A 15,722-nucleotide genomic window follows, 5' to 3' on the forward strand; every position below is an offset into this window, starting at 1 on the left:
AAATTAGTTATTAGGTTTAAGTTTTAAGTTTCTCTATTTTTAGGATTTTCGATTAAACTTTTTTTTCTATTTTAGCAATGACTCGTCGAGTCCAGTCGTAGCTACTCGATGAGTCCAAGGCAAAATTTCCAGTTTCGTTTTTTATTTCATTTTTGTTCTTTCTATGTGTGTTTCTTGCTTTCTAACAGGTTTAATATGAACTGAGGTTCAAATACACCTTTGGTTCCTGCATTCGAAGATCCGGAATCCGCTCTTAGGAAGAACAAGGATAAAGCCGTTGAAGACACTAACCCGCCAAAGGAATCACCTTTCAAAGACCTTAAATCAGTCTTTGGGAAGAAGAAAAGCAAGAAAGTGGGTGAGTCTAGTAGTAAAAAGAGTGAAGGAAGCAAGCTTGAGAATTTTGAAGAAAATCCATTTCCAAAATAAACCGAATACGAGTCTGAAGACGAATAAGAAAGCAATTTAGAAGGCGAACTCACTAATTAACACCATGGCTAACATCAATGAAGTTCCCATGGGTGAACGGAAAAAAGGATGTGTGACGATACCGACCCAGGACTTGGCAACTTGCGATTCCTGCAACTGCTAACTTTGAACTTAAGGGCCACATACTTGCCCAACTTAAGGAAATCTCATTCTCCGGGAACGATCACGAAGACACATACAAGCATCTAGACGAGGTCAACGACATAGCCGACTACTTCAATGTTCCTAATGTAACTGGTGATACTATTTTGCTTCGTATGTTACCAGTCACATTTAAGAGAGCCGCGAAAGATTGGTTGAAATCACTCATTCGAGGATCCATCACCACTTGGGCTAAAATGCGTGACGAATTTATTGATCAATTTTGCATCCGTCAAAAATAGAAATTTTGAAGAAAGCCAGAGCAAATTTTGAGCAACAAGCTGACGAGTCACTTTATGAGGCATGGGAGAGATACAAAGGCTTACTAAGGAATTGCCCACATCATGATCTAAACAGTCAACAAGAAGTCTCCATTTTCTATGATGGAGTGAACATGACAACTAGGCAGCTCCTTGATTCGCAAGGACCACTCACAAAGAAACCACCGCCGGTGTTAAAAGAGCTAATTGAAGAATTATCTAAACACTCTAGAGAATATCATAACCTAAGGAATGACTCAACTCGAGGGATGGTGAATGCTATTTCGGATGAAATGGCAACAATGATGAAAAAATTGGAAATCATGGATCGAAGAATGACTATGATGGACCAATCCATCCATGTCATTAGAGTGGGATTTGAAAACTGTAGAGGGTCTCACCTTACTAAAGATTGTGACCTTGACGAGAACGGGAACCAGAAAGTACAAGCGTGTTACTCAAGCGGTGGTAGGTATGATGATGATTGGTGCAAACCCAAGAAAGAATGGCTACCATATGATGAGTACAAGAAGGCAAATAGGAAAAGTATAAGCAAAAAGCAAGGGGTATTTTATCAAAAAGAGGAGCTGGTGCATGAAAAGAAGTCAGACTTTGAAGATATTCTTACGAGATTTGCAGTTGCATCCGAGAAAAGGCACAACGATACTGATGCTGCAATAAAGGAGCAACAAAACTTAATGAAAGAGAACCAAATAATGATGAAAGATCAAGCAACATTAGATAGGAATCAGCAAGCTTCTATTCTCAACATTGAAAAACAGCTAGGACAACTTGCACAACAAATAAAAGAGAGAGGACCGGGTGGACTTCCTAGTAATACCGAAAATAATCCGAAAAGCGCACATATAAACATAATGACAACTAGGAGTGGGAAGATAATTACTCCTCTGGCCCCTATCTAGGAAGAAGATCCTAAATTGGTGCAAAAGGAAGATGCAGAAAACAAAGAATCGAAAAATCTCGATGCGACTCGTCGAGTCGAAGACACGGACTCGACAAGTCCCCCACCTGAACAGAAAAATAAACCTCATATTAAACCATATCAGCCTCCATTTCCATTTCCAAGTCGAACCAGACAAGATAAGCACGATGTTGATTACCAAAAGTTCCTAGAACACATAAAAGCCTTTCAAATTAATATGCCATTCATAGAGGCGGTTGCAGAAATGCCTAAATATGCCATATTCTTAAAGGAGCTTCTTACAAATAGAAAGAAGATGGAAGAAGTGAAGAAGGTGGTTCTAAATGAAAAATTTTCAGACGCCATGTTGAACAAATTACCTAAGAAGAATGGTGACCTAGGTAGTTTGACCTTGCCTTGTCAATTCGGAAATTTAGCAACTATACATGCATTGGCTGATTCGAGGGCAAGTGTGAACCTCATGCCATATTCATTCTTTAAGAAGTTAAACCTTCCGGAGCCAAGGCCGATTCGAATGGAAATTCACTTATCATATAAAATGTTGACATTTCCGAGGGGAATATGCGAAGACTTATTAGTGAAAGTTGATAAGTTTGTGTTCCCCGCGGACTTCATAGTAATAGATATGGAAGCGGATCCTCAAGTCCCGATCATACTTGGAAGACCTTTCCTCAACACCTTGAGTGTTATAGTAGATATGCGAGATTCTAAACTTACTCTTCGGGTGCGAGATGAATCAGTTACATTTGGAGTTGATTAAACAATGAAGCATGCAAGGTATAATGATGACACAACATTCTTGGTTGATATGTTGGAAGAATTAATGGAAGAATGGAAAGAAGACAAGCCAAGGAAGTCCACCATTACCTTTAAATATGAATTTGATGCTGAAAGAGACCTGATGGAGATAGAGAGACTGCTTGTGGAAGCTGAATATAATTAATTAATCAAAAGTGCTAAAAACCCGACTCGCCGAGTAGCATCCACTAACTCGACGATTCCGTTCAAAAAAACACGATCAAACGAAAATTTTGACCTGGACTCGATGAGTCCCCTCACTGGACTCGACGTGTTCAGCATACAAAACACGAAATCAGAGCTGAAAATTCTACCTGGTCATCTGGAATATGCATTTCTTGAAGAGGGTGAACAAAAACCTGTAATTATAGCTTCTGACCTCACCAAATCTGAAAAGGAAGAGTTAGTCCGAGTTTTAAAGAAGAGAAAAAATGTCATTGCATGGAAAATCACCGACATTAAATGGATAAGCCCTTCTTATTGTTCCCACAAGATCAACATTGAAGAAGGAGCAAAGTCGGTAGTGCAACATCAAAGGCGATTGAATCCAAACATGCAAGAAGTGGTCAAGAAAATCGTAGTCAAGCTTCTAGATGCAGGAATCATATATTCCATTTCCGATAGTCCATGGGTTAGTCATGTTCATGTGGTGCCTAAGAAAGGAGGGATGATAGTAGTGATAAACGAGAGGAACAAGCTCATACCAACTCGAACGGTAACCGGTTAGCGAGTGTGCATCGATTACCGAAAGCTAAGCGATGTCACTTGTAAAGACCACTTTTTTCTTCCTTTTATTGATCAAATGCTTGAAATATTATCTGGCCATAGTTATTACTATTTCTTAGATGGATTTTCGGGTTACTTCCAAATAGCCATAGACCCAATTGACCAAGAAAATACTACTTTCACTTGCCCAAGTGGGACTTTTGCTTATCGCCACATGCCTTTTGGGTTATGCAATGCGCCCGCGACCTTTCAAAGATGCATGATGGCTATTTTCCACGACATGGTGGAAAAGTTTATGGATGTTTTTATGGATGATTTTTCTGTTTACGGTTCTTCTTTTCATAATTGTCTTACTAACCTTGACTTGATGCTTGCCAGATGTGAATAGACCGATCTAGTCTTAAATTTGGAAAAATATCACTTTATGGTTAAAGAGGGAATAGTCCTAGGTCAAAGGGTATCCAAGGTGGAGATCGAGGTGGATAGGGAAAAAATTGAAGCTTTGCTAAATTACCTCCACCAACTAATGTGAAGGGGGTTAGAAGTTTTTTAGGGCACGCGGGTTTCTACTGCCGTTTTATTAAAGATTTTTCTAAAATAACTAGACCTCTTACTCAATTACTTTTAACAGATGCACCATTTGATTTTTCTTAAGAGTGTCTAGCGGCTTTTCCGATTTTAAAAGAAAAATTACCTAATGCCCTGATCATTATAGACCCGAATTGGAACATGCCCTTCGAAATAATGTGTGGCCGTGCATGGCCAAAAGGTTGATAAGCACTTTAGACCCATTTATTATGCAAGCAAAACTTTAAATCTGTCCCAAGAAAATTACACCACAACTAAAAAGGAATTATTAGTCATGGTGTATGCATTTGACAAATTTCACCCTTTTCTCATTTTATCTAAAACAATTGTTTTCACTGACCACTCTGCTATTAAGTATTTGTTTGCCAAGCAGGATGCAAAGCCCAGATTTATCCGATGGGTGCTTTTACTACAAGAATTTGACATCGAGATCAAGGATAAGAATGGAATGGAGAATCTAGCTGCTGACCATATTTCTTGACAAGAAAATCCAGAAATAGAAGAGATAGACAGTATGGGTATTAAAGATAGCTTCCCAAAAGAATATTTGATGGTGATCGTGGATGAAGTGTTGGATTAGTGTCTAAGTCCATAACTATTTTGGTATGTACTTGACCCGATGGTGCATGGTCCTTTTGGGTTGCCTTCACCAAAGCAACTTGATTGGAGAAATAAATAAAGAGAGAGAGGATATTATGATTTATTAATATGTTATAAGAATAATATATTAAAGGAGAAATCATATTTGTTTAATTAATATTGGTCAATAATTATTTAAGAATTAATTTTGTGATCAAGTGTAATTAATTAAACTAGAGGGGCTGAATTGTAATTATGTGATAGTTACAAAATAAGGTAAGGATTATCTTATATATATGGTGAACGAATTTGAGGTATAAATCCCTTAGAATTCAACTAGGATAAGGGTTTCTAGGACTTATCTTATGGTTGCTTGGTGGACAAGCAACTAGATAAGGATAAGGACTAAAACATTAATCTTTACACCTATATAAACCCCCTAGGGCTTAGGAATTCGTCCAACCCTTCCCAAGAGGTCCTAAGGAAGAATTCTAACCTCCCTCCTCTCTCTTTATACCTTCTCCACTTGCTTATGGTGTTTGTAAGCCATTAGAGGAGTGACACTTGTGACTCTCAGCTTTCCAAGGTCAATTCAAGGAGGAATTGGATTATTATTGCTATATAACAATCAAGGTATGTTCTTAAACCTAATTACATGTGAATTCCGATTTCCATATGCTAGAATTAGGGTTCAAAGTCTTGGATTCAAAGTATGTACAATAGAGAAACCTAGATCCAAGCTTTAGGGTTTGTGTGAGCACATAGGATGTCTTATGACCATAACCCATCAGTGGTATCAGAGCCATGATTGGTTTCTATTGTATTGATGCTTGATGTAACTGAAAATCGTGTTTTGGCCTCACTGTTCGACTTGACTCGGGGAGTCACTCTTGGACTCGGCGAGTCAGACCTACTCGGCGAGTTCCAGAGGGTGACTCGGCGAGTCGGTGCGTCAGATAGTGTTTATCTCGGGATTTCTTGCTGTTTTTGCATTGGGATAATTACCTTATCATGTTAGATTAATATTAATCCGATTATATGATATATTTGACTATATTTTTAATCTAATTGAAGATATTTATCAATTAATAAGATAATTGTTTCCTTATAAGATAATTGATTAATTATTTTAAGTAAATTGATAAATTATTTTGCAAGAAATCATCAAATATGGATAATTATGTGATTAAATGTTAATTTGAATTATTTGTTATTTGATCCTTGTTGTTGTGAAAAGTTTCATATTTGGCCCTTTAGGTTTTATAGTTTAAATTTGAACCCCAAAAGTTTTGTTGTTTTGAAATTTAAATAGTTGAAACCCTAATGTTTTGAAAAAGGTTTCAAAACTTGCCCTCAAGGTTTGGAATTTAAATTTTGATTAAATAGTTTAATTTTGATGCATATTTAAATTCTAAACCCTAATGTGTTGAAATGTTTCAAAACTTTCCCTCAAGTTTTGGAATTTAAAAGTTGATTAAAAGTTTAATTAGGAATGTTAAATTCTAAAACTCTAGTATTGTTTTGAAAAAGTTCACATCACACCCTTATATTTTTTTTAATTAAGGTGTATAATTAAAAGAGGTTTAATAAATCCATAAAAGTTTAGGTTTACAATTTAATTGAATTAAAAGTATAATTGTTAAATTAGACCACCTAGTATTTTGAAAGTATAAAATACACCCTATACTATATATAACATTAAAAGTCTAACATTATATATATGTATGAGTAAAAGTCAGTCTTACCGTTAGTAGGCCTCATTCTCGAAGCTGGTCTATAAGGGGTGTTTAAGGAAATTGCCTATAAAATGGCGATTGAATGGGTATCCACTCTTACCCACCGCACTCTTGACTAGTGGAGGGTCGTTAGCCGAACGGGTAGGATAGGACGAAACCTTCCATTATAAGTATAATGAAGTATAAAAGTAACTAAATGTTCTCATATAATTCCCAATCTTAGTTACTTAGGCAAAAGTGAATTGATGCAATTCCATGAAATTACACTTTGTGCCCTTGCGAAGACGTTAGTGGAGCGTGTGTGGTTAACCGGCACACTAAATGGGTCTAAGCAAAGGTAGCAAAGGGTGACTCAATGTTTGTCATAGTTCGGTGGAGCGTGTGTGGTTTACCGGCACATCGAATAGGCGACCGTAACATGTGAGGGCACCATGTAAGTTTGCATGGTTATTCACACCCGCTTTGTGATCCTCGGCATCCCAGTCACAAACAAAAGGGGCATATCGAGATTTAAACATGCCACTGAAAATTCAATGAATCTCAAAGGACCTAGGAGTTTTCATAGATTTAAAACTTAAATTCTTTTTCGTTTTTCGTGGTGGAAATTAGTGAATCGTCATTCACTTACCTTCAAATATTCTGCAATTAGGGTTACGGCATCCCTCTCCCGAGTTGTAGAATATTGTGTTGGGTCCTAGCCTTAGTATTTCATTTGGGTGATTTACTGAGGACTCAATAAATCAACTAACTTGAATTCGCTTTTCTCCCGTATTGTAGATGTCAAAGTTTGACAACTATGGTCTTCCCAAATCCCATGGAACAAGCATTCCACATGAAGATGATATTCCACGATTCGATCGAGGAACAAGAGATCATGCTTCACTTCCTCCTCCTCCTCTGATTATTCTCCCTAACCCACAAGTTCAAAGGCTTGAAAAGTTCAAGATCACTCAAACCCGTTTGGCAAGTAAACATAAAGAAGGAAAGTCGGTGTGTGCACACGTCCTAGGGATGAAGTCACACATTGATAGGTTAAGAATGTTGGGATCCGTTGTCTGTGAGGAAATGGTTGTTGATTGGGTTCTTCAGTCACTTCCTAACTCGTATAGTGAGTTCGTAAGAGAGTACTATATGATGAACCACGACGTGACCCTTATAGATCTCACCTATATACTTATTGCTGCTGAATCAGCAATGGTTTGGCGCAATAGAAAAGCAAAAGTTGATTGGTGAATCTGCCTTCAAGACCTCTATGGATATAGACAATGACAACGAAAGACATGCTATGATCGAAAAGTTTGATCATAAAAGAAAGGCAATGTCTAAAGTAGTTCCATGTCATGCTCTAAAAGAGTCAATTTGCTTTTATTACCAAGAGAAAGGGCATTGGAGACGAAGCAGCCCCATTTACCTAAGAGATCTAAGAGATGGGAGAGTCGAAACGTATGGCTCTAATATAGGTAAAATCCATTGACTAACTCTTTTAAGCTTCATTCTAGATTCTTAATACATAATGTGATAAGATTACAATTGATGTTATGTAGAATCGAAGAAAAGAAAGGGAGCTTAAAGGAAGAAGTGAGCAGAATCTAACCATGAAGGAATGAATTTCGATCGTATTTCTCAAAGATTAGATTCTTAAGCTACTACTTAGAGTTAGAGTTTGATTGCTAAGAAAGATGTATTAGCATAAGTTTTTCAATGAATTGCATTGTAAGGACAAATTTTTCCGCAATAAAATAAATTTTGATTTTAAATTTTATTTATTTATCCTTGCAATGGCGTGTATGAAAAATTGATGTTAAAATGTTTCTATTATTAGCAATAATGGATTTGGTTCTTATTGTGTTATTTATGGAAAGTTGATAATTTACCAAATAGGGAGAGTTTCTCATCGCCCAAAGTTTCAATTGGACAGAAATTTGGAATCACGCAACTTGGTTGCACGATGAATGAGAAATTTCATATTTGGAAATTAGACAAATTCATTGACAAAGTGTCAAGTGAAGGACTAAGAGATCGAGCACACAATGTTGCGTGTTGATCAAGTCCACCATAAGAGTAACAAAAAAAATATTCGACATGATTTACTAAAGGTTTAGTAATATGATTATACTTACAAGATTAAGCGTAATTCTGAATTGATTAAAGGGTTTAGATCAATAGCAGAACGAATAAGAAGAATCAGGTAGGCAGAAAGATAAAAGTTTCTCCATTCTAAGTAGAAGGGAGAGTACCTTTTATGCTTTATGATAGGTCTTAATGATTAAGAACCATATCTCAATTGATCCTCTAAGTAAATCTTAGCACAATTGTATGGTTAAGAAGAGGAATAAAGGATTGAAGAAATGGTTAAATCGAGAAGTCTATCATACTTCGTTCCAATGACAAGTCTTAAAGTTAAGATTGTGACAATGAGTGACAAGTATTAAAAGGTTTATAACATTCATCAAATATGGAAAGTTGTGATGTCTTGGATAAGACAAAGATCAACTGGGACAAATTTATGAAGAGTTTTGATAAAAGCTACACTAACTCTTGAATATTTGTTTGTCAAGAAATGTTTTGACAAAAGAATCTTATATGTCAAGCAGTCAGTGGGAGTCTTAATGGTCTTGAAAGGTTTCAAGAACAAATCAAATAAACCTTATCGATCATCACTAGCACACGAGTTGAGTTTTACAACCTATCGTGTTGACATTATTTTGTTTATGTGCCAATCCAATCAAGTTAATTATGCATGTGAGTTCTATGAGTTCTCATTTTGAACGCATAAAAGGCAAAGCACCTTAATCAATGAAAGGTACATTGATAGGAAAGGGTGAGCTGCTTAACTACTTGGAAGACATGGTGGGCAGCTGTGCTACCATAAGGCAAGAAATCAAGATTAAGAAAGGTTCGGTCCATATGAGTTTGAATTTGTCGTAAACTTTGGTTTTAATAAATTCACATGGATAGGAACACATACACCGCTCAAATCTAAGTGTCATAAAATTTCTTCCTTCATGAAAATGATTGTGAGGAAATGCTTTCACTAAGACAGATTTTAAGAAGATAGTGATTGTAAAATTGCATTCTCGAATTCAATTATGGTTACGGCATCCCTTTCCATAATTTGAATTGTGAGGTTTGGCAATTAGTCTTAATTGTTTAGACACACATATGAACTATCGAAGGAAAATGTGTATAAGTTCAAGAAACCTTGATAAAAGATTATCAAAGCACTAAGTATTAAAAACATGAACTTAAGAAATTCAATAAGTATTGTTTTCTGAAAGTTAAGATGTTTATGAATACATGTCGAAGCTAGTGGGAGCATAAGTGTTATGTTTTATAATAATCATCATGATAGTGGGAGCATAAATGTTATGATTGTATGATTATTAAGGAAAGTATTGCAAGGTTAGCAATATTAATTATAGAAAACATGAGTCATACTTTGCAAAGTCGCAATAGTTGAAAAGTTGTTTTGCTATAATTAAGGGAGAGAATATTATGCTTCATTTCAAATCTAAAGGTTTAGGTTGAGAAATGTTAATAAAATTTAGTCAAAGGTACAAAGTGTGTTCTTAAAATTTCGATTATGATTATGGCATCCCTCTTCACAATTCGAATTTTGAGAACATAGCTAATAAAACATTATGCGTCGTGTCCCATACGCTTCGGGTATAGGATCGATTGCAAATGCTTTAATGTTTGACCATTCTAAAATTTTCCAAATGTCGAGCGCATTTAGAGGGAAAAGGGACTAGAATTGGTTTTGACTAAAATAATTAAACAACTATCAAAGGACAATCAAAGTTCGACGAGGATTGGTCGCTTGTGAGTAGTTGGAAGTATAGTATTGGAAAATATGGAAATGTTTCCATATTGGATGGACCATATCGACATCATTACGAATAGATAAGATTCTATTAAAAATGAGTTGTCATATGGAACATATGGAAGTGTGTCCATATTGGGAATTGAATATTGAGAAATCTATTACTAGATTAGAAACTTCTATGCAAAAGGATGTTCAAAGAAAGTACTTTGAGTGAGAGACATCACATCTATGGAATTGTCTTATAACAATCTCCGATAGAGGACTTTGTAATATCATTGGCAATAGTCTTTGTGACTTTGGTGCAGTGACATTACAAAAGAGATCATTACATAAAATGTTAGAATCTAGCATATTCTATAAGTAGCAAGAATTTGATATTCTTTCACTTATGGAAAAAGGATTTGGAGTTGAGAAATGAGAATGATTGGAAATGTGTTCAATATGATCTATTTCACAAAGTAAGAACCATAGGTAAACATTGTGTGCATGCTAGGAGCATGGGACAAGTGTTGTAATTCAAGTAAGAAGTTGATTACCCGGAACTACAAATAATGAGTAATCAATATGGTGATAAATAAAAGGTGTTGTATTTATGCTCAAAGGGTTGAGGCCATATGGGATTAGTATTATTCTTGTGTTTCACATTTGCATGTTTTGACTTCCAGAATAATTGAGTTTATTAAGAATAATCGAATTATTCAAACGAGCCACAATCATTCATATGTTGGAAGTAGATATGAATGAAGACTGTCGTGAATTGGTGTGTGGATTGTCTAAAAGAGTATTAGACATAAGCAAATGTTTGCTGCAACGTTCATGAGTGCTTATGAATATGATTTGAGCATTGGATCAAACCCACACTCATTTGGATCACTCCATGAATTGTATCACGAGTGATTGGTGAGACGATAACATCTTATATATAAGGTAAGGATTATCTTATATATATGGTGAACGAATTTGAGGTATAAATCCCTTAGAATTCAACTAGGATAAGGGTTTCTAGGACTTATCTTATGGTTGCTTGGTGGACAAGCAACTAGATAAGGATAAGGACTAAAACATTAATCTTTACACCTATATAAACCCCCTAGGGCTTAGGAATTCGTCCAACCCTTCCCAAGAGGTCCTAAGGACGAATTCTAACCTCCCTCCTCTCTCTTTATACCTTCTCCACTTGCTTATGGTGTTTGTAAGCCATTAGAGGAGTGACACTTGTGACTCTCAGCTTTCCAAGGTCAATTCAAGGAGGAATTGGATTATTATTGCTATATAACAATCAAGGTATGTTCTTAAACCTAATTACATGTGAATTCCGATTTCCATATGCTAGAATTAGGGTTCAAAGTCTTGGATTCAAAGTATGTACAACAGAGAAACCTAGATCCAAGCTTTAGGGTTTGTGTGAGCACATAGGATGTCTTATGACCATAACCCATCATGAAGAACCATGGTAAGCGGATATTGCAAATTACTTGGATGGTGATTACCTTCCAAAAGGCCTCACTCATCAACAAAAGAAGAAGCTCTTTTCAAAAATTAAATATTATTTCTCGGATGAGCCATATCTTTTTAGGAGTTGCGCGGATGGAATCATAATGAGATGCGTTTTTGGCAAGGAGATTCGAGATATATTAGAGCATTGCCATAATGGAACAACAGGAGGACGTCATGGGGTACAATACACTGCTAAAAAAGTATTTGATGCTGGTTTTTATTGGCATACTATCTTCAAAGATGTTGCTACTCAGGTAACGAAATGTGATGCTTACCAAAGAACGGGTAATATATCGGCAAGAAATGAAATGCCCCAAAGAAATATTCAAGCCCGTGAAATCTTTGATGTATGGGGTATGGATTTTATGGGACAATTTCCTTCATCCAAGGGCAACAAATATATCCTAGTGGTGGTGGATTATGTGTCAAAGTTGGCGGAAGCACAAGCATTACCCACCAATGATGCAAGGGTTATGGTAAAATTCTTGAAGAAATTATTTTCTAGATTTGGAGTGTTGAATGCATTAATAAGTGATAGGGTTACCCATTTTGCTAATGATCAACTAGCAAAAGTTTTGCAAAAATATAGGGAACACCATATAATTTTCAACACCTTACCATCCACAAACAAATGGGCAAACCGAAATTACAAATAGGGCACTTAAAAGGATATTGGAGAAATTCGCGGGAAATAATAGAAAAGATTGCCCGGTCAAATTGGATGATTCACTTTGGGCATTTAGGACTACATTCAAGAAACCCATTGGAACCACAAGTTATAGACTAGTGTATCGTAAGAATTGTCATTTACCCATGGAGCTTGAACACAAAGCCTATTGGGATTTGAAAACATGCAATTTTGAGCCGAATGAGTTGCAAGCAAACTGACTTTTGCAAAAGAATGCCTTGGAAGAATTGAGGAATGAGTCTTACACTAACTCATTAATTTATAAAGACAAGACCAAAAGATGGCATGATGCAAGATTAAAGGGTAATAAAGAATTTGAGGAAGGAAAAAAAAGTTCTCTTATACAATTCAAGGTTAAAGCTCTTTCCCGGAAAATTATGCATTCGTTGGATCGGGCCTTTTACAATAAATCATGTCTTTCCATACCGGGTGATTGAGCTATGGAGTAAAGATGGGTCAAGCTTCAAAGTTAATGGGCATCGGGTGAAGAGATATGAAGAAGGAATGACAAAAGACAAAAGACTTGAAGAAGGGATACATTTGGAGGAATCCTCTGAAACGTAGAGCGGGTAGGAGTCCAGCTAAACACTCTTCAAAAAGAAGCGCTTACGGGAGGCAACCCGATACTAGTTTTTGCTTTCTTTTAACCTTTCTTTTTCATTTTTTTTTTTTTGTCTTTTATTGGTTTTCTTAGGATTTATCTGTCTAAATATTCTTATTTGTCTAAAATAATTGCTTGAGGGCAAGCAAAACTTAAGTGAGGGGTATGGTGGCATAAATTTAAGAAACATAAAAATTTTTCAAACAAATTCAAAAACTCAATGAATTGGTACCCTACTCGGCGAGTCCATTTGACAAATCGCGATATTTCTGCAAAATCACGCCCCTACTCGGCGACTCCACGTTTTAACCAGAATTTTTTTTACAATCCGTAAATTAGGGTTTTAACCCTAAAAGTAAAACAAACTATTATTCACCAGCCACCAGCCGCTCAACAAGCAAAACTTCTCTCAAGCATCCATCTTGAATTTCTTGTGATTTCTTCCAAATCTTGTCAAAAGGTAACATATTTTACTTCTAATCTTGTTAAAGTTTCAGTCTTTGGTAGTGTAATGATCCTAATTTGTGCAAAACCCGATATTGTGCTTCACTTGGATTCTAGGGTTTCGATTTTTGGTCGAATTAGGGTGTTATAGTTAAAATTTCTTGTGAATTAATGTTTGATATGCATCCCTAAACAAACCCCTGGAACAAATTTTGAGTTTTGATGGATGATTTGGCCCATATCAGCACTACGACTCGCACTGTTCTTCCCACTCGCCGAGTCTGTTCTTGGACCCGACAAGTCTATGCTGCAGTGCCCAAATTTTTAGCATTTAAATTTTTTTTTGTGGTTTGCTTTTTGTTCTCTTGGTTTGATTTTTGCAGAAAATTTCAAGGAGGGGTCAAAGTTAAAGTGGAAATGGCCATCGAGAAATCCCGTGGTTAAATTTTTCACAAATAACTTCCAAGTCCGCAATTGTTCGAGAAAAAACGAAATTGGAAACATTGCAGAGGAAGGAGATTTATGTACCAAATGAAATTGATTGGCATTAGATGGGACAAGCGGGTTTAGAAGAGGAATCGGTCCCATATGTGGTCAAGACTTTTGAACGGAACGGAGTTTCAATTACTTGTGACGGGTGGAATCAACTTTTCCGAATCCAGGAGCTGGTTTATCAAGAACTTTGCTAGGAATTTTTCTCCACTGTTATTTTTCTAGGGGGTGGTGATATTTACAACCCAAATGCCCTCACAATCTGCCTTGGTTTGGAAGTTCAACAATCCAGCATCGTCGAACTATGCTGGAGGATGGACATCTATGACCACTCTATGGTCATGACTGAAGAATTTGGTACTTTTCCGGAGCATTGCGATAAGGATTTGCCAGAGGGGGTAGTTGGTTCGACTTGGTGGAACACCATAGCGAATCAGGTTTACATTCCATCTTCCGCACAAGAAGCATTCACTCGCATATTCACCGGTTGATTCATCGTCTTATTGCTTGCACCATAAACATGTGGAAGGATGATGATAAAGTTCCAACTCTTGATGTTTTCTATCTGTGGAGTATTATTATGCCAGACGCATTCTACAACATACCCTATTGCTTTGCAAAATATTTGGGTGAAGGAGCGGTCAAGGATAGGCTTACTTCAAAAATCAATGGTGGCATGTTTGTGACCCATTTGGCGAGGTCATATGGCATATTGGAAAGAGGAGCCGGGAATTTCTTTACGATGGTACTCACACCCCCCTTTAGTCTCACGTTATATAGAAGGTCATTGATTATAGAAGATTATGTTGGTGGTCACATTGGCATTCCAAATGAAGATGTTGTTTTGGTATCCGAGGAACTGGGTAGACGGGGTGAGACCATGAAGAAAAAATGTTCAAGAGGAACCGCGGGTAATTCCGGTTGATGATGATTTAACGATGGATTGGTATAACGTGGATCTAAGGAGGTACCAAGATGATCTTGGAAGGATTATTAACTATCATAATAATTCATTTGTTCATTTATTCAATCATCTAAATATTCAACCAATGGATGGGATCGGGTACCCATATATGCGAAGTTGGGACGAGAGGATAAGTCAACGACAAAGTGGAGCTGGAGGAAGTGGAAGGGGAGAAGATGAAGGAGAAGATGAAGAAGGATATGAAGATTAAATATCTTTTTATTTTTATTTGTTTGGTTTGGTTTGAGACAATTTTTATTTGTTTTTTTTATGCTTAAACTTATAGTAATTAGGGCTATGTAGGATTTTTTTATTGGTTTTCCTTTCCTATCACTTTTGTTTTTGCTTTTTATCTTTTCATTTTGAGGGTAAGGAATGCATACGAGAGTATAGAGTCAAGGCTAACCAAGAGAAAAATCGAGTTTAGGCGAGAGAGAAAACAAAGTTTTGAGTCACTTATGAGTACGATAATGAGGGGAGTTATTGAGAGCTTAATTACTGAAGAAAAGTCAGGGAAAGTATCAAATTGTTATTATCCACATAGCTTAGAAACCGACCTGGAGCAGAACAAATTATTTTTTCCATTCAGAGATGGACTCGGCGAGTGCACAATATGGGCTCGACAAGTCCGTGTGAGAAAACTCGACTTTATTCTGCAATACAATACCACTCGGCGAGCCACCCTAGGAACTTGACGAATTGATCATTATTTTACTTTTCAAGCCAATGATTCGATGATATTTGGCACGACAATTGACTACATTTTTGAAGATATTTTTCCGAGCATTTCCGAGAGTTTTTTCGTTTACATTAGGAGCTGTACCACACGAGACGAATGACACCCAACGAATGGATGAGTTGTTCCCATGTCTAAAGTCAAATGAAGAAGGAGATGTAAACAAAGAAGATCAACCTTGCCACTACTATCCCAAGGGAGTTTCTTCCAATTC

The 15,722-nt window shown here is 36.5% G+C and overlaps 1 protein-coding gene and 1 non-coding gene across 2 annotated transcripts; one reads left to right on the top strand and one right to left on the bottom strand.

Annotated features, from left to right (window-relative positions):
- Positions 1–874: 874 nt before the first annotated feature.
- On the bottom strand, positions 875–981 carry LOC145049029 (small nucleolar RNA R71). The gene has a single exon (XR_013683150.1). It is a non-coding gene; the product is annotated as a small nucleolar RNA R71 (small nucleolar RNA).
- Positions 982–2,050: 1,069 nt separating this feature from the next.
- LOC145099697 (uncharacterized) lies at positions 2,051–2,593 on the top strand. Its single transcript, XM_079037223.1, has one exon. It carries the CDS (start codon positions 2,051–2,053, stop codon positions 2,591–2,593), a length of 543 nt encoding a protein of 180 aa, XP_078893349.1.
- The last annotated feature ends 13,129 nt before the right edge of the window (positions 2,594–15,722 follow it).

Source organism: Lactuca serriola, chromosome 4 (genome assembly GCF_051521515.1).
Source record: "Lactuca serriola cultivar US96UC23 chromosome 4, Lser_US96UC23_V15, whole genome shotgun sequence".
Classification (NCBI taxonomy): Eukaryota; Viridiplantae; Streptophyta; class Magnoliopsida; order Asterales; family Asteraceae; genus Lactuca; species Lactuca serriola.